This window comes from Danio aesculapii, chromosome 17 (genome assembly GCF_903798145.1).
Source record: "Danio aesculapii chromosome 17, fDanAes4.1, whole genome shotgun sequence".
Classification (NCBI taxonomy): Eukaryota; Metazoa; Chordata; class Actinopteri; order Cypriniformes; family Danionidae; genus Danio; species Danio aesculapii.
The window spans coordinates 26,155,129-26,180,628 of record NC_079451.1 but is presented as its reverse complement, the minus strand read 5'-3'; the positions used below and the strand labels follow the sequence as shown (position 1 = coordinate 26,180,628).

At 36.3% G+C, this 25,500-nt stretch overlaps 1 protein-coding gene across 5 annotated transcripts in view; it reads right to left on the bottom strand.

Moving 5' to 3' along the window:
* Nucleotides 1-291: 291 nt before the first annotated feature.
* ccser2a (coiled-coil serine-rich protein 2a) overlaps nt 292-25,500 on the bottom strand; it is a 60,785-nt gene continuing 35,576 nt past the window's right edge. For 2 of the 5 annotated variants that reach the window (XM_056476454.1, XM_056476455.1), the window contains exons 7-11: nt 24,822-24,990; nt 24,571-24,636; nt 21,861-21,959; nt 19,384-19,494; nt 292-4,329 (exon numbers count right to left, since the gene is read on the bottom strand). In XM_056476454.1, coding sequence (XP_056332429.1) covers nt 3,667-4,329; nt 19,384-19,494; nt 21,861-21,959; nt 24,571-24,636; nt 24,822-24,990 — 1,108 coding nt within the window. In that variant the 3' untranslated portion in view covers nt 292-3,666. Of the gene's footprint in view, nt 4,330-12,007; nt 12,048-14,718; nt 14,801-18,636; nt 19,215-19,383; nt 19,495-21,860; nt 21,960-24,570; nt 24,637-24,821; nt 24,991-25,500 lie in introns of those variants that run through there. The other 3 variants (XM_056476456.1, XM_056476457.1, XM_056476458.1) reach the window with 3 other exon arrangements.

Genomic DNA, 25,500 nt, shown 5'->3' with positions numbered 1-25,500 from the left:
TAAAGTTGAGAAAACAAAGCTGAAAGTTTTCTTCAGTGCTGAAGTTCAGGGCTTATTTATCTTTATATTGTCATTGCTGTTTATACACACAGTCGTTGGGACACACTCTAAGAATATTAGACAATTCTTCCACTATGAGGGGATTTACAGTATAATGAACAGGTTGGCATAAAGCAGCTCTGAATATAATGCATTAGGATCTGCAAAGTGTCAAATACAGCAGGATACAGCTGCAATAAGACACACAAATGAATCCTCTGATAAAGGAAAAAATTCACCAGAAAGCATGAATCATACTTCTTCACTTTATTAAAGTATCACACCTTCCACTGAACCAGGACACACAAGGACAAAACATTAAGATGCACAAAAAAAAGAAGTTGCCACAATAAAATGATAGCAAATCAACAGATCAGGTCAAAAAAACAAACAAAAAAGAAAAATTACCAATACCTCCGTCATGGAGGTTGAAACGGGTCATTTAAAGTGCTTGAATTCATTCCTCTGTTAGTACACATCTTTTCTGTGAACACAAACAGGTTGGCAGCTGTTATTTTCATGAAGCTATAATGGAGCGGTGGTTGTTTTCTAATAATGCCACATACAATGGGGTCACAACAGGTGAAAAAACATGGCAAGACATGAAGTCTGTGGAAAATATATATATTTATTTTTTTTAAAGGATGGCAAGTGCCCTTTTTCTTTAAACATTTTCATGCTAGGTAAAAAATATCCCAGTGAATAGGAAACGCACACATGGGCAGCAAGTCATACATGTAAATGTTTTTTATACCAGGTCTTTGTATGAGTGCATTTATTTGAGTTATTCGGAAAACGGACAGCTAGTGTTTTAATTGCGCTTTTAACTTGTTTTTGATGAAGGGTTTTCACATTGCAGGACTGCAGCAGTTATTTGTTAATGGCATCTTTGTGTCTGCAGATATTCTTGAGAGTCTTTTAACAGTATGAACAGAATTTTGAACATTTTATATCAACTTTTTTCTTTATTCAGTGAATGTTTATGTGATCCAAAACATGCTGTTTAACTTTTAATCAGACTGGGTTTTTTTTCTCACCATCATCGCATGGGCAAAGACATTTTGTAAAAAGACAGAAGGGTAATAATTTCAAACACATTTTTTTGGTTTCAATTTTAAATTCCAATTAAACCATGTCTTTAGGGATGTTACTTTTCTTTTTACATTTCTGTCTTATTAATCAACTAATGAAAGAGAAGATGCTCCTGGCTGTAAACGGGCACCTCATTGACACCAGCGATTCACCTCTGCCCATGACGGACAGAATCAATGTACTTCTGTGACTTTAAATTAGCAAGTCTACAGTGGGACCTCTCCTCCTGCACACGTACACGGGCACAATGAGAGACAGAAAGTGAGAGAGAAACACAAACAAAGTGTCTCCAGAGCATTACAAAACAAGCCCTCCATTGATTTTCTGCTTAGTATAACCACAGAGCTGGGTGAGAGCGAACGACACACACACACACACAAATATCCTTCTATTGATTTTCTTTAGTTGGTTTTAGACATGGCTACCCATCTCTGCTTAAGGTGTGTCCAGAAGTATGTGGCCCACGTGAGATTGCGGTGTAAAACCCAAAACCCCTCATGTGGTGAGAAGATGGCAGTAAATCATTTTCATTTCAGACTGAAGTTTTGCGGGGAAGCTATAAGGTGAAGTTCTTGTATATACTGATAAGTACATACACTCTGATACATATATATTGCACACAAGCACTAAGGAGGACTTGAAGCGGGATTTGAAATCATAATATGGAAAATGTATGTGCTTCCATGCAGTTGATCTTGTTGTATATCTGTATATTAGTGAGTATTATGTATCAAGGCATGCCAAAAGCACAAAAACTCACATTTGACCAATATTTGAAAAGATAAGAAGAGTTATGAAAAACTCTGCAAACAAATGCTCTTCTTACTTCGATTTTTTGTCTTGTTTCTAATCCAAATATCTAAAAATTCTTAAATCAAGAAGAATTTTTTAGCAAGCAAAACATATTGTCTTGTTTCAAGATATTATGGCAAAATTAAGAAAGTTTTTCCTTAAAACAAGCAAAATAATCTGCCAATGGGGTAAGCAATCTTATGTCAAAAGGAAAAACTAAATTATTTTGCTTACCCCATTGGCTGATTATTTTGCTTGTTTAAAAGGAAAAACTCACTTAATATTGGCATTTTATTTCTCAAAACAAGACTTAAGTTTTTCTTACCTCCAAAGTGCTTCTTGATATAAGAATTTTTAGATATTTGGACTAGAAAAAAGACAAAAAATGTAAGTAAGAAACGCATTTTTTGCAGTGCTCCCTAAAGAAAAATCATCCTGAATATCCAAGAAAACATCTACTGTGGCCAATATGGACATCAAAAGCAACTTGCACTGGACAAACAGTCCAAAGCATCTATCTTCAGAATTTTAACTAAAATATTACCATGTGTCTTTAATAATTCATGTCTCGCAGAGCCAAAAAATAGTTAGTGCAACAACATTTCCAAAAACTAAGAACTTCATCAAGTGTGTACATCAAGTGTTGCACATTTAAAGTATCTCAGCAAGAGTGTTTCTCTGCCAAAGACAAGGCAAACAAGTTCCTGCAGAATTGAAACAGACCGAACAGCCTAATAAAGGCAACTGTAAACATCTTTATAGCGTATAAATAATTTAAAAGCCTCATAACAGTTGTGTGCGTGACTAATGAGAGGTGAAAAAGCAAGTTAAAACTCTAAGCATGCCATAATCCATAATCAACAAAAAGAACCTCGTTGATACAGGAGGCATGAGGTTTAAATGAAAATCTGCTGAAGCCAAGGTGAAAATAAAGGAAGCGCAGACAGCAGAATGTGTGCTCTCCTGCCAAAACACTGTGTCTGTAGGTCATAGAGACTTGTTGCACTGACAAACAAGATGAACGAATGAGGGGGAAAAAACAATAACCGAGAGCCTGGACTGGTTTATGTGGTGAACTCAGATGTGGATGTGAAATGAAGCATGAACTAATACACAAACACACCAAATCTCAGCAGAATGACAGCTTTTCCTGTGAAAATTGAAGAGGAGACTTGAGTCATGTGATGTACTGACTCACTCCATTCTTAAGACAGGCTCTAGGAGGCTGCGTAGACAATAATATGTGTTTTGCAGTAAAACCTCAGGAGGTCGGTGATGTAAATGTCAGATTCACCCACTAAATGAGTGGGCGTCCAGAGGGCACGGCGCAAGGGAAAACATCCAGACAATGAGGGTCTCAAATAAGCTCCACAGGCAGTCAATGGCACTGCACACACGTTGTCTTTGACGTTTGTTTAGCATCAATAAAACAAAGACTAATCTGCTGCGTTTTCTCTGCTTTTCAGCCTGAATTTCTGTCCATCTTCATTTGTCAATTCATTATGGTGAATATGGAAGATGAGTGGTGAAGTGGAATGAAGATCAATGACTTTTAGGTGCAATGCTTCTGTGCAACAGAAGACTGATTGTGACACTTTTTTGTTGCATAGTTAGAAGCAAAACTTTAGCTGCTTTAGCTTAAAATGTTGTCTAGCCACTAAAAACACCATCTAGTGCAAGCCGCATGTGTGATCATGCGTTTAGGGAGGTAGCCTTATCAGTGTCTATGGCTGCAGCTGACACTCAGTGGATCTTTGGCTTTGCGAGTCTTGTGGAGATACCAAGCGATACTGAAGCGTTGTGTTCTGGGTTAGCTTCTCTCCTGATTACTACTGGCCAAGCCTGGGAGGGCTGGCCATGCAGCATGATGTGGTTTTCTGCACTGAAGCATGGCAAACCTCTGGACGGAGAAGGAGGAAGCTGCTGCTGCTGGGCCTTGTAGTTCACTGAGAGTCTAGATTTTGGGTTTGACCCACTACAGCCCCCTACAGGCAGAGAAGAGAGTGTTACCCGTCTGTGTAGACGTGGAGGCTGCAGGACACGAGGGCTGAAGAGGGACAGGGGGTGAGGTGTTTGCAGCAGTTTGTTTTGATGGCTTTCTAGGGTCGATCTCGCAATCTGTTCTCCAGCCCCCGGTGAGTCACTCTCATTGATGTCTTGTATGCGAAGGTGGGTGCTAAGCAACCGACTCATCTCCTCTGGGTCAGGCAGAGATTTCGACTCCACACGAGGGTCTCTAGCAGGAGGCAGAATTGGATGGGCACAGGGGGCTGGAGGACGGGGCGCGGGTGGCTGTTCACCTTCGGTGCAGGCATCACTGCGGCCCCCTGTGGGGACTGTTCTTGCTAGTTTTTCCTGGATGAGGGGCTCGTTGGGGATGTGACTGATGGGCTGAAGTATTTGAGGCTGTGGAAGACGAAACAGAAGATTAATTACACAATAAACAATTGTGGAATCAATGATCTGCGATCAGGGGCTATGATCAGCATTTTGAACTGAAATCTCTATTTTCAAAAAGTATTAGCTTTTGGGAAAAGTATATGGGAAAATAAGAACCACACCTCCACAGCATTGCAGAGTTTTGACCAATTTAAGAAAAGACTGCAAACTGAAATTTCAAACCAAATCTTAATTAAGAGCAGCTTTTTTTACTGAGAGCAATCTTTGTTCACTAGTTCAGTTCAGAGCAAACTGCTAAAATGTGTTCCAAGTATTAAAGCCCACACTTCAGTCAAAACTAACCTGTGCTTAAACCAAGACACAACTACTAAACTAAACTACTAAACTACTAAACACATTGAAAACTTTTCAAATTGAGATTTCACTCATGAATTTGAACTTTTATATAATTTTTAAACACTTTAATGAATTTTAAACACAAACTAGAAAATGAACTAAAATCCAAAGGTTTTTTTTTGTAAATGACACAGACAGTTTGTAAAAACTGCATACAGAAAAGTATATTCATAATAAATTAATAAATATATTTTGTATTCCAAGGTGATGGGACACTTCATTTCCTACAATGCATTACTTTTGCTAAATTTGCTAAACCACTTTGGTAAGCCTTTTAAATGAAGAGGAGGAAGAACACGGCCCTGTTCTTGACTTCTTTTTAGACTGGTGTGAAAATTCAAATCCAAAAACTAAGGAGATGGTTATTGGTTTTAGAGAGAGAACACAAAGCAAAACTCATCCCACATTAATTAATGGGGAGCAAATTCAGTTAGTAACAAATTATAAATATTTGGGTGTGATGTTGGACAACAAACTTAAGTGGGATGTATGGACTGACTGTGTAAGGAATGAGCTTCAACAGAGAATGTACTTCTTAAACAAACTATTGTCTTTTATTGCTGACAACACATTGTTGATCATGTTTATAGTGCTTTTATCGAAAGTATTGCAACATTTTGTGTCATCTGTTGGTATGGAAATACTTCTGAGGTCCAGAAGAGGTCACTGGGGAAGGTGGTAGCAACAGCCAGTAAGTTTTTGGGAATAAAACTAAAGAGTATTAATAGCGTATACAAAGAAAGAGTACAAAATAAAGCTATCGTCATTGTCAATGATGAGACATCCTTTATTAAACACCTTCCAATTCGTACCATCGGGTCGTCGATATTTGTGTGTAAGAAATAGGACAAAATTATCATTTATACCACAAGCAATTTAAATTTGCTCCCCAACTAAATAAACAAATAAAGGGGACAAATAAAGTTAACTAACAATTCTGAAATGCATTGAGAACTTTATTCAGATTTCATCCCTAAATTTGAAGTTAGATTGTTTTGTTAGATTTGTAATTTACTTTTGCTAAATTACTTCAAATAATGCCACCGAGTACTTTTTCAGCACCCTTGGTACTGACATTTTTTAAAGTCTCATTTAACACATTTTAAGCAGAATCAAACCAACCATCTATGAGGTAAATCATAACATAAACTTTGGTTTTAATAAAAAAAAAAACATCTGAATAAATAAATGTACAAAAAGGACATTGTACTTAACGCATTGCCAATTACATAATCAAAGGCAGAACTATATAACTACCATCTAAACCACAGGTGTCAACTCCAGTTCCTGGAGGGCCACAGCTCTGCACAGTTTAGCTTTAACCCTAATTAAACACACCTGATCAAAATAATTGAGTCCTTCAGACTTATTTGAAACCTACATGTAAGTGCAGGGTTGAAACTAAACTGTGCAGAGCACTGGCTCTACAGGAACTGGATTTGACACCTGTGATCTAAACCTTTTGAAACATTATTTGAAGTTTATCATGAGACAATTAAATTTTAATGAATTACAAATATACAAATTCAAGCTTTCCTATAGTTGATTTATAGTTGTGTAATTTCTAGGGTATATTGAATCACAACGCTCAAGGTTTATTTCATATTACAGTTTTTCCATCAGTGATCTTTTTTTTTGGATCCGTGGGGTGAAACATAGAACTAACAAATGACTAGAAATGTGCATTTCAAACATTAAAGACAAGTAAACAGTCAGCTATAGAATAGGAACATATAAACTAATTAGCAATAGCAGCAATAATTAAAACTGTAGTAGTATTCAAAGACCTACAAGAGTAATGAAATGTAAAAAAACACTAAAATAACAGCATGTGGTAACTTTAAATGGCACCTATTTTACCCCTTTTAAAAGCTGTAAGATAAGCCTTTGGTGTCTGCAGAATGTGTCTGTAAAGTTTCAGCTCAAATAACCCATCAGATAATTTATTATAGCCTCCAGAATCTGCCCATTTTGGTGTCTGAATATGTTAATATGTTAACTGTCATCATTAAAAATCCTTAAATTCATCTTCCTGTAATTCAAAATTGAATTACTTGTGGAGAACTGCCAAATCATATTCACATGGATGAACTGAAAAGCAGGCCGAATGCTCAATTCAGAATTTTGCATGAGCCTGGTAAGATTTTTTTCAACAACAACAAAAAAAGCAATGACAAGTGATATTGCTGCTCTGTAAACACTGCCAAAGTGTTTCGAGTTATATGTGGTCAGTGAGCTGTACAGTTCCGCACAGAGTGTGACTGTAATAGGGTGGTTGCGAATGAATGAGCATGTATAGAGGTAGGTTTCAGTGAACACAACTGTGCACCAGGACACAGGCACAAGTCCTGCTTTCATTCTCATTCGCTCATTTCTTTCTCTCATATGCTGTTTCTCGAGAAAAGCCCAGTTGTACTAAAACCACAGCACCCCCCACTGGCCAGCAGTGGTTTTAATACAGCACGTTACATTTCTATTCAGCAAGAGATCATTTGTAAGGTGTGTATTATCTCCAGATGCCATCACAAAGCAATTTTATAACATGCCCGACCACACAGGGCTGAGTAAATGCCAGAATGAGAGAGTTGTAAGCATTACAATTTGAAACACTACTGGAGAGAGCCGAAAAAAACAACAGCTGAAAAACAACAACATGGTCGTTTCTCAGAATAGTGAATATGACTGCACAGCGGGTGCAAAGGAGTAAGAGTGTGAGCGGGGCTTGGTGCATGAGTGCAGTAGTGTTTGTCAGCAAATTTACTAGCGTGAGACAGTCAGACAGTCACATCCTCTGAATGACGTCACAAAATCTCTGGGGTGCAGAGACGGATGCGGACACCTGCAGATAACACATCCATAATGCAGTCACCTCTGGCTCTTAGTAAAAACAGACGAGTCTCAGGAACTGTAACCTTATAAACCCTGTGAAGACATATACAGCTCCATGCACACTGACAGTAACTGGAGTTCATCACTCCAAATTCTTATAATCTCTGACACCATTTTTCATGCTAACTTTGAGTTTAATTATGTTGACAAATTCCCTAGACTACAGTATCTATTTGCATAACATCTCAACCTTTCTGGACCAGGCCAAATTGCAACTTTGTCATTAGAAATATCCAAGTTGGTCGGCGCAATAGCCTAGTGGTTAGCGCGTCGACATATTGTGCAGTAGCACATCAGGGCGTCCTGAGTTCGAATCCCGGCTCGAGGACATTTCCCTACCCCTCTCTCTCTTTCTCTCCAACTTCGCTTCCTACCTAAATACTGTCCTATAAAATAAAAGCAAAAAGGCCAAAAACAAATCTTTAAAAAAAAAGAAATATCCAAGTTGCATTGAAAATCTAGAATCACTTTCAGTGTTATTGAGAACATGTTTTAGGAATAATTAAAGAAATAAAATTGACATCAATCAGCTGTTATACCAATAATTAATGTCAAAGTTTTACATCTAAAAAGGTTGACCATTGCTCTAAAATGCAGCTTGTAAAGCAGCATGTAAAGTATTTATATTGAACAGTACATTAGAAACTTACTTCCTAATACTGTTCCTGCAATGATGTGAGAGTAAAAAGTCCCTCAAGGTACTTTAAGAGTGATTTTATATGCTTAAGGTAAGTATATAAGGGGCCATGAAACACTAAACTGCATTTTCTAACCGACAAGTTAAGCACCCATTAATTTTAATTATAGAAGATGGCAAAAAAAAAATTTCTACTATTTTCTGTCTTAATTTTAAATCTAAAAAACAATTTTTTAAATCTATCTATTTCTATCTACTGACTTCATAGGTTATGTGGAAGCAAATACCCACAGTAATCGGTGTGGAATAAATGTTCACTATGTTCTGCGCAAAAATGTATCAGTGTGCATCTTGTGGGAAGCTTTGATGTTTTCAACTCAGTGAGTGGCAAATAAAACTATCTAAAGACAGTGTGTGTTAAATGTACTCCTCTTCTCCCTCCACATCACAGCTTAACCACGCCAACGTAGGCAGCATTTTTAAAAACCAGTGAACAAATAACAGGTGTTAAAGCAAGTTTTAGGTACAATATGAATAACCTTAACCATGGTAAAATTACTCTAATGAACGGCCTCACAGCTTTATTAAATGGCAGCAACAGCATTGTGATAAATGACACCAAAGTTCAATAAACAATCTGCACACGATAAACAATTCTACAGCCAAGTAATACAGTTCATTATACTCACTCTAGGCAGTTTGGGGGTTGCCAAGCAACATAGAAAAATGTAATACAAAATTCATCACAGGTGTGTTTATATGGGCTTCTAATTAGAATTTAGAGCTGAAAAAAATGTGTTTTATGATACAATATTAGGAACATAAAAATCAAAAACAATACAAACATGCAGAAGAACAAATAACAGCAACTAGACTCTAAAATGAAAAACAAAAAACTCAAATTGACTCCATGCTGAGCCTTTGTGGAATAATTTAAAACCTTTGTGAGGTCTAAATGGTATAAAGGGATTTCTGTATGAGTACCTGACAGCCTTCCATTAGACTGAGGCCAGAGGTTGTAGATTGAGTGTTTAAAGAATGGGGCTTAACATCAAGAAAACTGCGGGACAGTGTTTCACCTTAAAAATAGAGGACACTTTAAGTCACTATGCTAATATTAATGGAGAATTTACACATGTTTATATGTGTCTGTATAACATTTCAGTTTTTCTGCATAAGGTTTCAGTGCCATTACAGATAACAATGTGTCAAGATTCCAGGATGCTTAAAACACTAACATAAATCAGCATACTTTTGTTTCTAAAACAGAGCATGAATTCAAAGCTTTTGATGTTGTTGCAGAATAGTTGCATAGTATCCTGCTACTATTGCAAGTTAAAAACTTAACTAATTATTTAACTTTTTTTCCCTGTAAAAAAAGTTCCATGTAAAATTTATGTTTGTTTTTGATGGTGGCATAAAAGAAAATCTGAACCTTCTGCCCTAAAGGCTTAAAACAATAATAAGCTCTAAACCAAATCCATATTACAATCAAAAGACTATAATAAATCATTAATTCTTTGCACTTTTTTGCATTTCTGTATAAATAATACTGTATGAATTCAAGCTTTCCTATAGTTGCATTATAGTTGCGTAATTTCTAGGGGTATATTGAATCACAACGCTCAAGGTTCATATCATATTACAGTTTTTCCATCAGTGATCTTTTTTTTTGGATCTGTGGGGTGAAAAAAAATTGTATTTCCTCATCAAGCCTCTCACATTGAACTAACAAATGACTAAAAATGTGCATTTCAAACATTAAAGACAAGTAAACAGTCAGCTATAGAATAGGAACAAATAAACTTATTAGCAACAGCAGCAATAATTAAAACTGTAGTAGTATTTAAAGACCTACAAGAGAAATGAAATGTAAAATAACACTAAAATAACAGCATGTGGTAACTTTAAAGGGCACCTATTTTACCCCTTTTACAAAATGTAAGATAAGCCTTTTGTGTCTTCAGAATGTGTCTGTAAAGTTTCAGCTCAAATTACCCATCAGATAATTTATTATAGCCTCCGGAATCTGCTCATTTTGGTGTCTGAATACATTGTAGCTGAGTCATGCGTTACGTCAGATAAACAGCAGTGTTATTTCATGTATTCGTGGTGGAGTTTATTCAAGCCTTTCTGAAATGACGAGTCTCACACAAATGCCATTTGCAGTACACACCCACAGAGACATGATAGCGTTTACTTTACACCATGCAGTCATGGTGATTATACCAGTATACATAGCGATTTTACTCTCTTTATTACAAATATACTGTTTTAAAAACATTTTAAACGTATAAAACTTATAAAAATCACAAAGAGTTAACAACTATTTTAATCCCAGTTTATTTGCAAAAAAAAAATGTTCTGTAGACATGTGTATACATATTATAGAAACATGGCGCCTGTCAATCAATTTGGTAGGTGGAGAAAACCGCACTCCTATGTCATGTTGCGTTGAGCCTTAAATTCACTGGGATTTGGATCATGTTTTAACTTCAGGAAATGAAAAAAAAAAAAGACCAGCTATGTTTATAGCACTCCAATATGACTGTGGACACACCATACCAATAGTACACACAGATCTGTAAAAAAAGCTTACAAAAGTTTATTTTCATCATAGGTGCCGTTTAAACGTTAATGCATAGACGCAATATACCGATACAAATGGGTTTTATTGCCCATTTATATACAAGGGTATTTTAAAAATATTTTATCTCTACTGGCCTCTACAAGCCCAAGAAAACTTTTAAAACCAATTATATTTATTTATTCAAGCTGCTTTCTGCAAACGGAAGCACAGTTCTCTTTGATAGTTGTTTGATTTAAAAGTGCTTGTAATTTTTGTGATAATGAAGTATGAATCACAGATCAACTAATGTATGATCCATTACACACCTAATAATTTACAGCTATTAGCACAAATTAAAAACATTCTTATTTACTCTTGTAAAAACTCTAATTGATATGCAATTTGGTCATAAGAAAAAAAAAGAAGAAGAAAACTGTTGAGGCCCCAAAAAAGCATCAAGATTGTAAATAAAAGCAAGTAGAATCAAGTGCCTCTGAAACTAGATAACATTCAAAAGACGATTGCTGGGTATTACAACAGAGAGAGCTGTAATAAAGTCATGACTTTAATTCAGTCATTCGTCTTATTTTAAAGATTTGGCTGATGAAATGTGGCCATTCTGATAATAGAGGGGTTTTTAATATCCTGCGACTGTAGAAATGGAGGTTATAATGTGAATCCCGGAGGTGTTAACAGATCGTTTTATTTTAATTGTCCTCTAAAACTGTTCCGTGTCTCTCTGTGCAGTCACAGGACAACTGCACCGTAGGGTAATTCCCTGCTTGCGTGTGTTTGAGATAGTTAAACCCTGGTCCACCTGTGCAGACTGATGACTGTTTGGATAAAGTCTCTGGGAATGGGTGGAGAGAAGCATTGGGTCTCTCAGACACACCAGTAAACACTGCAGTTCCATCAGTGCAAAGAAAGACTTGACACAAGCACAGCAGTCATAGCCCATGAAGGCAAAGATGAAGAAACATTACGATTTATACAGGTGTTTGGGGCATGAAAAAAAATAGTCAAGAAATAAAAATTAATTCTCATGGCAACTGTATTTTTACGCACTTAAGTGTGAAAAAATGAATTCATGCTTTAGAAATAACAAAACAGGTGCAAACAAGCATGCATTGGTCATTTATTTCACATGACCATGCACATGCAAAGGTTGAAGCACTTAGTAGAGGTTACTGTACCACGCTGTGTCGCGGAAGTAATGCACAAGATGCTCCACCCCTTTCCAAGGGTATTATGGGATAGGCAGAGTGGGAGAAACAACACAGAGCACAAGTTCATCCAATTAGGAAATTGAGAAAGAGAAAGGGAAAAGACAGAGAGGAGAACATGGAAAGATGACAGAACAGACAACGTAGTGGATTAATAACAAAAGAGAAGAAAGAAAGCGGAAGACACTGAACGAAGTCTGATATCCGCTCTATATGAACACATCCTCATAAATGACCAGTGAGGCCAAATAATTAAATTGCTGCAAACAATTAGTGTGAATTTTATTTTTGTTAAATAAGTAGTATAAGAAGGGTTTGGCTCATTAGCATGGATGGGAATTGAAGTCAAAATAGCAAAGTAGTTTTTTGTTTCAAAGTAAATAATTCCTATCTCTGAATGCTTATTTGAACAGAAATGTGACAATGTCTTTTAGCAATTGTGTTTGTGACATACGCCAATGTTTAAAAGCAAACATATTTTAATATGATGGGATATCAGTAGCGATGTAGCGATTCAACATGAGTCATTTGTAAATCGATTTAAATATAACACGATTCAACCCAGTACAAATGGTGAATGAATCGCGATACATGTTTTGAACAGAAGGGGCGCTGTGTTTACAGGTGCAAGCTTGCAAACACTATCTGTGTGCAAATACTGCAAAAAGACGTTTACTTATACTAATAGAACGCATATGATGCAGCACTGTGAAAAACTACTGTCACAGATGTCTATACGCAAAATGCCCAAAGATCACTGATTATACCAGAAAGCATAGATATTCTGATATTTCTTTTAAAAATATTTGCACAGTCAAAGTTCTAGTTTGTTTGTATTAAACAGCCTTCTTTGATTTGTATTGCTATTTTTGAATTGGAATTCATTTTAAATTTGTAATGTAGCTGCAGTCAAAGTTTTATTTGTTTATATTAAAGAGTCTTCTTTAGTTTGTATTATTCACTCTTATTTGGATTTTGCTTTAAAATTCCAATTTAGTTGTTGCAGAAAAGATTTTATTTTGTAAAAAAAAAAAAAAAAAAGCATTTGAGAAAAAATATGACAGGGCTCATGTTCACCTTAAAATTGTCTCAAATAATTTTGTTAAAAAATTGTGACTAAATCGTGGATCGTGAGATTAGTATCGTGAATCGTATTGAATCGAGAGTCAGGTAAATCGTTACATCCCTAGATACCAGATAAATTATTCCTCATTTTACATGTTAAACTCAAGCTGTCCTTTTAAATAAGTGCAAAAGCAAACTTCCAGACTCATCCAAAGATAACGCACATAGACATCTATAAAGTATGCTATCTATACTGCAAGTGGACTTGATTGCTTTTGCAGCAGCTTGTGTGGTCTAACGTGTAATCTAGCTCATTCAAGCGAGATGAGGTAGAACTATAGCCACCTGTTTGTCCACTGCCGATTATATTCAAAACATTCTCTACACTACAACAATTAATTTTGCCAAAGCAAATGTAAAACAGTCAATGAGTTGAACTGCAAATATAAAAGAGCTTCTTCTTCAACAGTGAACTCTCTCCTTCTCACGTACAATCTATTACAGCTGCTTCAGACAACAAATGCTGGCTCTTCGACTGACCGCACTGGTGCACAGCAATGTGTATCCTTGAACAAACACACCTGAAGACAGAGTTGTAGCACGGCCATCTAAACACACACACAGTGTAACGGATGTTGTGGTCTAACCAGTGCAGTGACCCACCAAGACCTGTGGGAGACTCTTCAAAACTGCCCAGCAGGCATCTGCTGACTTTGTCTAACCCTCTTAAACCGCTTCACTTTCATCTGCCTCACACCACATCTCCGCTTCCCTGCTGTCATTAAACTCAAATTCTACTGGCACATCACTGGTGGAACTATATTATGTACAGTATTTATTCTAGAGATACGCCAATCTGGAATGCAGCCAGAAATTGGAATCAGCTGTCTCTGCTCTGAAAACATGATCTGCAACCAGACATTTTTATGTGTTTGTTTCAATTCAGCTGATCTCGGTTTTGTTCTTGCATACAAAACACACTGCAATGATTTAATAGTAGACAGTGTGTAACTGAGCATTAACAGAGGCCAATGACTGAACTCAGATGTACAGTACTGAACTGGCAGCTCCGACGCAACACCGGAATGGTTGAGCAACCATGAACAAATTGTTCAGCATCAATTTAAACAAATACTGATTGGGAGGTTCTATTAAAGTATCCATTAGAGGAACCACTGTTTAGATTATCTCTGAATAATCATGCCAAATACCAGCGCAGCGCTTTGTTCACTACACTAACCAATAAAACATTGTTATTCCTGAATTTTTAGTCAGCTTGTCCACTGTTTTTGTTTTGTACAGGTTTTGTGCAGCATAATTTAACAATGTTAAAAGGCAAATTATGTTTTTACATTATTTTACTTTACTTTTAAATTATAAAGATGTAATTACATAAATAAATAAAATTGATATTGGAGTCTGCCATTTTGCTTGTAAAAAAAATCAGTACTCTGCACAGGCCATGAAAAATGAAGACGGGTGCATGACTAATATTCATAAACCTGCAGAGAAGACAGCAAAGGGAACGGAAGGAAACAGCAGAGAGAAAGAGACAGAAAGAAAGCCGAACATTTTGCCAAAGGAACAGGGTCAGAGGTCAGGGGTTAATGACTCACTTTGTCGGCGTTGAGGCATGCTGGCACGAGGTACAGCCTGGTACTGGCACTGCCAGGGAGAGAGGAGAGGAGTAGGTACAGCCTGCAACACACACACAGAGAAACCGTGACGCACACACGACACCCGCACAGCTGCGCAGAGACACAAACCCCTGTGAATCTAGACAAATACGGTTTAGAAAGACAAACTCTTTCACAAGTAATCTCACGGAGAAACAGCGCACAAACATACACATTTCCTCTCAGAAGATATCCGTGTCTGAATGTCAGACTAAAAGATCAGCGAGAAGGCAAGCACACTAAAGAGACACAACGCAATATCAAAATTCCTCTATAATCTATCTGATTATTTCTTTCACGTGTTCACTAGGGAATTTTTTGAGATAAGAAGTCACATCTATTCTTAAACAGGTCTGCCTTTACTTATGAAAATTGATTGCATGATGTTTTTTTTGCCAGATAAAAGCAAGCATCAAAGTATAAAAGAAACCTGATGCACAGAAGATGAGAACAGCCTATGCAGCATGTTGTTTTTGTGGAGAAAATCTTAATTTCAATTCTTTTCATTATAAAGCAAACCTAGAAAACTCAGTATGTAAATGCTCAGTCATAATGAAGCTAAAAGCATTCATGTCTTTCTTTATTTTTTTGCCCTTGTTGTATTGTGCTCATCTGTTCAAGTATACATGAAAAAAAGCATACAGTGAATGAAAAACCGAAGGATCCTTTGGAGGAACTGCACAACATTAAGGCCAGTTTTATTCCAATTATCATGTACAGACAACTATTTGAAACTTTGAGGTCAGGAAGATATTTTTCTCTGCAAGAAAAAAATACTTTTTATTCAGCAAAGAGCAATTTTATTCTCAAATGCAAAAGAAAAAACGAATGACATGAAAAGATCCTATAAAATCTAGCTTTGAAAATAAATGCTGCTCTTCTGAACTTTTTGTTCTGAACTTTGTATTTGTGTTCTTGGACAAAGGTGTCCAAATTTCCTTTTACTTTCCAAGGTCCCAAAACCTTTTTCAAAATGATTCCTTAAGGATTATTTGGCAGTGAAGACTAAAAAAAGACTGCTGAATATTCAGCTTTGCCATTGCAAGAATAACTCAATTTAAAAGGATAGTTTTGCTGTTATTCTAACTGTAACAATTAATCACAATATTACTCTTTATACTCTTAAATCTACTTTTGCCAAAGAAATGCAGAATTTGTTTCAAAATCCTTAAAAACATTTGAACAATAATCATGTAGAATATGTTTTACAATGCATTGTGATAGTAATGTGAACTATTCAAAAAAGTTATTTAAAAAATTATGTCATTAAATTGGCTCATTACATACATACAGTTTGGTTGTGAATGAAGTACCATTATATATATATATATATATATATATATATATATATATATATATATTTTTTTTTTTTTTTTTTTTTTTTTTTTCTCCCTGCTGAAAAAAACAGCTTAAACCAGCCTAGGCTGGTTTTAGCTGGTCGACCAGCCTGGTTTTAGCTGGTCAGGCTCATAAATGACCAGCTAAAAACAAGCTAAAACCAGCTTGACATGCCTGGTTTTAGCTGGACATAGCTGGTTTTCGCTGGGCTACCAGCCTAGCAAGGCTGATCAACTGGTTTTAGCTGGTTATCTCCCAGCCTGATTATTAGACCAGTGAATTAATGAATTAGAAAAAGATAAATCAAGAATGAGTAACTCTGAAAGATAACTTTTTAGAATTGAATTGTGATTAATTGTCTATTGAACAGTAGTTAGGATGCTGGTCAAAATGGAGCTACCATCTCTAAAGGGGTAGGTCTGTGAAGTTGACTACACACAAACACTAAATTAGCTTGATTAATATAAAATAAAAATGTGGGTTTGACAAGCCATTTTTAACTTGTGTCTTTAAAACTATCTGCATTATTGGACTGACAAACCCATACATTGAGACTCTTGCGACATTATTTTAATGCACAATTAAATCCTAAATGATCAATTTTAGATTTACCTGCATCTAAACAGAGTGTAACAGCATGATTCTTCCTGTCTAAATGAATTGTTCTTTGCCAAAAAAAGCTGAAAAGTGTCCCAGTCCAAACCCTGACTCAGCAAGACTCATTAAATGAACAAGAGACAGCACATTACTGAGTATGCACTCCAATGTAGTATTCACATTAGTATGCTACTCGCAGATTTCTCCTAAAAAAAAAAGCAGTGTCGACAAGAACAACATATATTAGCTGTTTTACAAGACATGATTGCAGTAAACAAAAGATGATATGATATCTTGTACATAATTAATGTACCAGATATCATTTGCACTAGTAGGATGTTTTCCTGGATCAACATGCTTTGCTGGTTCCTGATACAGAAACCAGTGATTGCCCGCTAATTTTAGCCTTCCGTTTTGCATTAGGAAATGAGTGCATGAAAAGAAACTTGTTCCAAGGACAACAAATGAGTCCATCCAAGAATGTCACACACAGATTAGGCAGAACAAATATTTGAGTGTTTGAGTTATGGTTAAACAGACATCCATAGATTAAACATTGCGTTAATATGTTATACATTGTAGGATGCTTGCATAAAGACATTATTAACAACTGTTCACAGATAACTTTAAATTAAATTATGCAAAGTTTAATTTTAAAGGTGCATGTATATAGTTGATGCATTGATATGTTAGATTGTTCTCTGACATCTACATAATAGGTATGTGGCTTAGGCAAGTTTAAAAAACTCTCCAGAAATGTTTTATATGCTCATTTATGACCCTGGAAATCACTCCTACAATTTAAAGTTCAGTTGACCATATATGGAATGGTTGTAAATGTTAATGAGCTCTGTTCTGATGCTCAGCAGCTCATCAGTACCTGCTTTCTCATAGACACACAAACATACACAGCATTAGCCATGTTTCCATCCAAAGATGCAAATTAAATTTATGCGCAAAACTGGAATATCGCATATAAGACATGCGAATAAAGCAACGTTTCCATCCAACTAGTCAACAAGAGAACAAAATCATCACTTCCTGATTAACTGGTGCTAAATATCAACAGTATAAATGGAAATTGCTGCAGTAGAAGTTGTGTTAGTCTTTTCTTTATTTAATAATTTACTTTATTACATTTCTGGAGATAATAAATAATATAATAACGCTAATACTGAAAGGGTTACTGTGTTTTAGAATGACCAAAACAACATTTTAGATGTTTTACCATGTGCTCAGCCTGCTGGTTTGTCCATTCATACACATTTTTTCCTCACATGATCTCTTATAACAAAATCACACAACATTTTTAATGCACATACAGGAATTTGTTCAGTAAAAGTGTTTTCATTGTAGTTTATGCACATCTTTTCTTATAGAATAAAAAGTTTGTCCTACTCAGTTATGCTCAGTTTTTTTATGCGAGTTTTCAAAATTTATGTGCATCTTGCCATTTCCATAAACCACTTTTTATGAGCATATCCAAAATGCGCATAAAATAGGTGGATGGAAACGTAGCTACTGTGTACTCTAAAATACACAAAAGCAAAATATTTTTTAAAAATGTTAAACTGAGCACTGTTAACTCTTTTCAAATGAAGTGGTGATGAGGTATATTTTAGCTGTAAGAATTGAGTGAGATATCTTTCAGCCACCAGAGTAACCAATTTTGTTCATGGGTTGTGTTGTGGATGAAATTTCTATGCCAAATAATAATTATTCTCAAAAATAGAAACAGACAGAGATGTATTTTAAAGTTGGATTTTGAAGCTTGAACGTGAAAACAGAAGTACGAATTAAAATCAACCTCTGTATAAAGAGGTTTTTTTAAGTGTATTGCGTCTAAGTGTAAGTTGCCTTTTCACCCAAGAGAAATCACTGAATGATACGGCATGATGCACAGAATACCACAGAAGAAGGTCATACTGATAAAGAAAATAGTAATCCCTTTATTTTTCAAACATTAACATGCACACAAACTGAATAGCAGTCTTCTTGTCCAAGATCCTTGCTAACTTTCGTTCTCGTCCTCATTTCCACTTTCAAATTGTCATCCATCTCTTGTTACCTCCCTCACCTCTCTCTCTCCTCCCTGTAATCTCTCCTGACTCCAGTCTTTCGCCATGTGCCGTTAGCTTTGCTGATTGTGTGCCGGTCTTCAATAAGAACACGTCCCCCTGTGAACATCTCAGGCTGGGGCTGTGAAAGCTAAACCACCGGAGTGGCTGCAGCGCGGCTTCACTTAAATAGGAGATGACAATCATTCTGCACTCTCTAGTAGATGCCCGTTTTCCCCTAGCAGCGGCAAATTGGCCAAATCGGCACCTCGGCAAACGAGGCTCAGCTCAGAGCGTCCCGCGAGACTGCTGGGCTATTTCACCATGAAAAACGAACGCATTGGAGGGAAGGACAGAGGAGAGGAAAAGAACAGAAGGAATGTGTTGTCTGATTTGTCAGTCCTGACAACACATTTGCTTCCCCTTTTGTAAACAACTAGCCACCTATAAAGCACAGAGAGGTTGAGGGGGAAGCATGAAATGAAAACTACGGCTCACTAAGACATACAAAAGATACACTTGTGTTGCTGGCTTAACATTTCGGGAGAGTTTTCTGGGTGATGCAGTCAAGTAGACATGCATGTTTCTGGACAGATAGTGAGAAACGACTCACAGCAGGGTGATGATGGGGTGGTCGCCACACCGTCTGAGTGGATTTATCATGATGTGTTCTCCTCTCACCTCTGACCCCGGGCTTATGCTGATGACAGTGACATCTCACTGGCTAAAAAAAGAAAGCGATAAAAAGAAAAACAATTACGACTTTACACTTTCTGAAGACAATAAGAGAGATTTTAGCACCTTGGCAATTCAAAACTAGTCTAGAAGTAGTTTCCAAGGCATTGCTGGAAGAGATTTTTCTTCTTTTTTAATAAATATTGACTACACTGATTTTTTATGTTATGACTAAAAATCCTGTATTAATTTAACATGTGACAGCAACTACAGTAAAACTAATGCATTATTACTATTATTATTTAATCCCCAGTTACAAATAATAATAAAAAATAAAATAAATAATAATAGCATTAATGTCAAGTTTAAATAAACATTTATTTTGTTTTGTGTAATTTATTATTCAATATTCATGCCCTTTCTGAATTTCTCTGATATACACTCATCTGCAACGTTATTAGGTACACCTATCCAACTGCTTGTTAACGCAAATGTCTAATCAATCAATCAATGGCCGCAACTCAATGCATTTAGGCATGTGGACATGGTCAAGACGATCTGCTGCAGTTCAAACCAAGCATCAGAATGGGGAAGAAAAATTTTTTACGTGACTCTCAACATGGTTGTTGGTGCCAGACACACTGGTCTGAGTATTTAACTGCTAATCTACTGGGATTTTCACGCATAACCATCTCTAGGGTTTACAGAGAATGGTCAGAAAAAGAGAAAATATCCAATGAGCGACAGTCCTGTGGGTGCACATGTCTTGATGTCACAGGTCAGAGGAGAATGGCCAGACTGGTTCGAGCTGATAAAAAGGAAACAATAACTCAAATAACTAGTTGTTACAACCGAGGTATGCAGAAGAGCATCTCTGAATGCACAACACATCCAACCTTGAGGCGGATGGGCTACAGCAGCAGAAGACCACACGGGGTGCCACTCCTGTCAGCTAAGAACAGGAAGCTACAAATTGCACAGGCTCACCAAATTGGACAATAGAAGATTGGTAAAAACGTTGACTGGTCTGATGAGTCTCGATTTCTGCTGCGACATTTGGATGGTAGGGTCAGAATTTGGCATTAACGTGAAAACATGGATCCGTCCTGCCTTGTATCAACAGTTCAGGCTGCTGCTGGTGGTTTAATGGTGTGGGGTATATTTTCTTGGCACACTTGGGGCCCATTAGTACCAATTGAGCATTGGGTCTAAGTATTGTTGCAGACCATGTCCATCTCTTTATGACCAGAGTGTACCCATCTTCTGATGGCAACTTCCAGCAAGATAACGTTCCATGTCATAAAGCGCGATTCATCTCAGACGGGTTTCTTGAACATGACAATGAGTTCATTGTACTCAAATGGCCACCACAGTCACCAGATCTCAGTCCAATAGAGCACCTTTGGGATGTGGTGGAACAGGAGATTCGCATCATGAATGTGCAGCTGACAAATCTGCAGCAACTGCATGACTCTATCATGTCTATATGGACCAAAATCTCTGAGGAATATTTCAGTTCTGAAGGCAAAAGGGGGTCCAAAACAGTACTAGTAAGGTGTACCTAATAAAGTGGGAATTAATAATAATTTTCTAAATCCTTTAAACTGAAAATTCCACATGGAAGAATACTAATTTCCAAGACATTGTATTGTGCAGGAGCACCTAACAGCCAATGGAAGGGATTGGTGTCTAAAAATTTGGTAAATTCAAATAATAAATTACATTTTTTAAAATGATAATACAGAATCACAAATGTGACTTAAAATAAATAAACAAATTAGTAAATAAATGGAACAGAACTGTGTAAAGAAACAACAAGGTTGCTTAAAAGAAAACAAATACATTTAAAATGTTATTTCTCACCATCAATTTTTTCAAGGATAAATGAAATCTTATGCAAGAAAATATATAGAAGCCTTTTAAATTTTAGCACAATAATCCCTTGCGCAAAAATGGTCAGGTGTTCTATGTGAAAATAAGGTTGCTAACAGCACGTCTCTTTATCGACGTGCACAACTTGCAGCATTTTTCATGTTCTAACATAAAGAAATATCATTTGCAATCAGCATAATGCAAAAGATGTAAGTTTATTAGAGCTAATGATGTAATTGCCTACTGAGGGTGATAGTAATTGGGAGTAAAGGGTAAAGTGCACATGTTGATGATTCACCATTTGCTGTTTTTTCTTCTTGGAACAGGGAGGTTAATGAACAGCATGAGATGTGCATTTGTTCTGAGAACATCTCATCCTGATTTCATCTCATATATGCAGACATGGAGTTAGCATGACGTTAGCATCTTAAAGCAGACACTGCAGGCTCTGATTAGCCACTCATGTATTATGCATTTTCAATCAATACAAAATTGTCAAAATGAGCATGAGTGCAAATCTGTCAGGAATGGGCTAAGGCTCACCGATTCCTGATGCTGTTGATGAGTGAGCCGTGTGATGATTTTATCTTTATTTTTCAGCTCTTCTCTGAGACGAGCCACCTCCTTCATCAGCTCCTCCATCTGACAAACACAAAAAGAGTAAATATTAAAAGCATCTACAAATAATATTGAACCATATCGTCCACACATTAATAATACATGTCTACCGAATGGAAAAAGAGGTGCATAGAGCTGTTGACTTCAATTTGTAGGCCAAAAGCGAAGACTAATTTACCATGGGTCCCCACAGGAATTACTAATGGCTTTTTAGAAAAGCAGTTTGCAATTTATGAGCATAATAAGGTCTGAGGTAAACATTACTAGAGATATATTAATGTTTTGTTCTACTTCATAAATTACACACAGCTCAAAAGTGAATTCAGAAAATTGTGTGCTTTAAAAACACAGGTTGCTGCATTAGGATACATAAGTAGTTTTATTTTATGTCCCAAATTACACGTTGTTCATTTAAACTATAGACTATTTACTCTCCTGTATAGTGTACAGGTTTTATAAAATTATTATTTCAGAGCATGATAACCATAATTAAAGCTGAGACTATTGAGTGGATAAAGTGTCCAATAATCCAGTCTGGATGTATTTGAAAAAGACCTCCATTGCCTTAAAAATGACACTATTTGAAAGGACAGCCATTTGTTGTGGTGTCCGAATCCAGTTGAAGCCATCAAATGCATCTATTGAACCACTAATGCCCTTCAATAACAAGCATTCAACAAAAATTACGACTTTTGTGTAAGAGCTATGACTTGCACCTCCTGACCACTGCAAATTCTATTAGTAAAATTCCTCCCTATGTTTAGGTGTTGACGGTGTTGCCACAAAAATATATGATTTCAGGTCAGAGAAAATGAACAACTCTTAGTAGAATGTCACCATATTGACATCTCAAACTCGGTAATCATGAGACAGTATGAACACAGCTATAGTTTAAATAAGGTTGACACACACTAAAATGCATATTTTCATGTCCTAATTTACTCTCGTTTCATTCACTGCATCAAGAGCACTACATATGTGGATTAAGTTTTTCTGATATTTCTAGATAAAGGTGGTTGTGAGTGAAAACCCCAGTAAATCAAGTTCAACGTCACTTATTATATCATTTATGCAGATATTTGAAAAAAACATGCTATTGTACATTCTGGTTTATCTGAAAAACAATGCTAAAGCCCGATATTCTGCTTTGAAAATGTCTGTTGCATGCTGCAATGTTGTCTTTGTTTGATCCCTTTAACCCGCCCAATGCCAGTTTAGCCAATTATATTTCAGCAACCTGGGATTTCCTTGGTGAAAAATTGCATATTTGATTCATTCAGTCAGGAAGGCTGTCAAAGTGTGCATCCACGAACGAAAGGCGAGCTCCGGTGGACAGTAGCAGACCCCGAAATGAGACACAGATTCAGAGTTCCACCTGAGGTGGTTATGAATTAGCAAATAACATGAATATTACGAAAGTAAACATTAGCAGGTTATATTGTAAGCCTATGTCCTAACAACACACTACATGATGAGATACGCAGTGATAAGCAATTTGGCTGTTTGCACCAGACGAAACAACAGAAATTTTGGGAACACAGAATAGTGCACTTACTGCACTTCAATGAAATGGTAAGGTTTATAATCTAATTAATACATATTAAACCTCTTAAAAGTTATTAAATGTACATGCTGAATCACAGATATGTGTTGGATTGAGTCACAGTTCTAAAGTTCAATTTCAAACAGTTTATTTTATTTTATTTTCAAGATCTGAGTTGAACTATCTGCTGATGCTTTCAGTAGTTTGGTAATAAACATCTAGTAAAATGCCATTCAAACTCGCATTATTAGAATTTAACACTAAATAAAAGCACATGAGGTGTACCTGAAGTTATCATTGTCATCATTTTTTGTTTTTCAGCTGCAAGAAATAGAAGCCATTTCTAATATATAAATTTCAGGTGTTGGTTAGAACAAAAACTTCTTTTAGAATGAAAATTATGAAAAATATTAAACAAACTACTTTTATTTAGAACACGATTTAAATCACCCTTTAGGCTCAACATTCAGGCTCCCTCCTGTAGGTGTCGTCAATCTGGCTATCTGTGCTCGCGAGTGTTTTGAACCAGGAGTGCAATACCTAGTTCAACCACTGGGTGTCAAACTTACATACTGCACATTTAAAATAACCAAACTCTTTGAACTTCAGCTGATCATCACCAAGCAGTGGAGCAGGTTTACTCAAACTGCTAGTAAGTGCATGTAAAATACATATGTAAAAATTATTTGATTTAATACTTCCCTTACAATATTAAAAGATCTACATTATGTGCATTTTTACTTTTTAGTAGAAAATGCTATTAATAAAGTAAAAATGTAGAATCTCTCAATTGCTGGCTGCGCCTTTAGCCTTTACGTAACTTCTTCACAACAGGCAATCTTTAAGCACACAACATTCTCAAAGTTCATATTTTAAGATATGACTGGAATTTATGCCATCATTTATGTCATAATTTAACCTGGAAAATAAAGCAGGAAAGTCTCTTCTAGTACAAGCATTTAGCATCTGAAAACCACTTTTCTAAAAACACATTAGACATTCCTAAGGGACCTCATGCCTTGAAAATGCTAATTTCTTCTTTTTAGGACTGAACAGCTCTATTCAGGTGGGTGTTTATGGGATGTTGCGGACCTGCTGGGTTCTGCTGTCATCTTCGCTGGAATCCAAACTCTCTGGAGTAATCTCACCATCATCCATCTACATAAAATGACAATTTATTCAGGAGATGAAATGCTCATGTTTACAGTTTCTCTCTTCCTTTTATTCCCTTTCTCTCTTTTTGTTTTCCACCTACACACATACTGAAACTTGCTCAGAGGCTAACAGCTGTGTTTGCATATGTAAGTGTAAATTTGACTCTTCCGGCTGTATGTGTGTGGTACCTGCAGCAGACTCTTGAGTTTAAGCAGCTGTGATTTGACAGAGGAACAGTCTTCTGTCATGTGCTTGAGAGTGAGCTCATCTAGCGCCACTGTGTGACTGTCATGCTGAACTGCAGGATGGAGGGTTCGATGGCCTGTACGACAGGCATCGTAATGAAACCCGGCCAGCCTGAAAAAACAAGTTCAGAGTTCAGACTTAATATAATTTAGCAAAAGAAGCACAACCTCAGCAGACAAGCAACCATGTCATGAAAAATCTAATTTTCTTGATCTTTGAAATCAAAAGTGATGAAAACAGACTGGAAGCCAAAACTTTTTCTTTCTTTTATTTCTTTCAAACCTTTTGTTGCCAGCAACAAGAAGCTGACTGACATCCTTATTTACACATCAGCAATGCCCGTTTAATATGTAGGAAAATGCAGTCATTGTGAAGACATTGGCATTAAGTTGAACATACACTATAACTTGTATGTTTATTTTTTTATAATAAATGCTAATATTACTATTATATAGTAACACATATTTTAGATTAAATATATCCGTAATTGCCAAAGTGATGAGATAAACATTAACAAAGTAATTTTCATCATGTTAGCATAGAATTAAAAATGATATAGAGTTGCAATCAAAATTATTAGCCCCCATGAATTATTAGCCCCTCGTTTATTTTTTTCCCTAA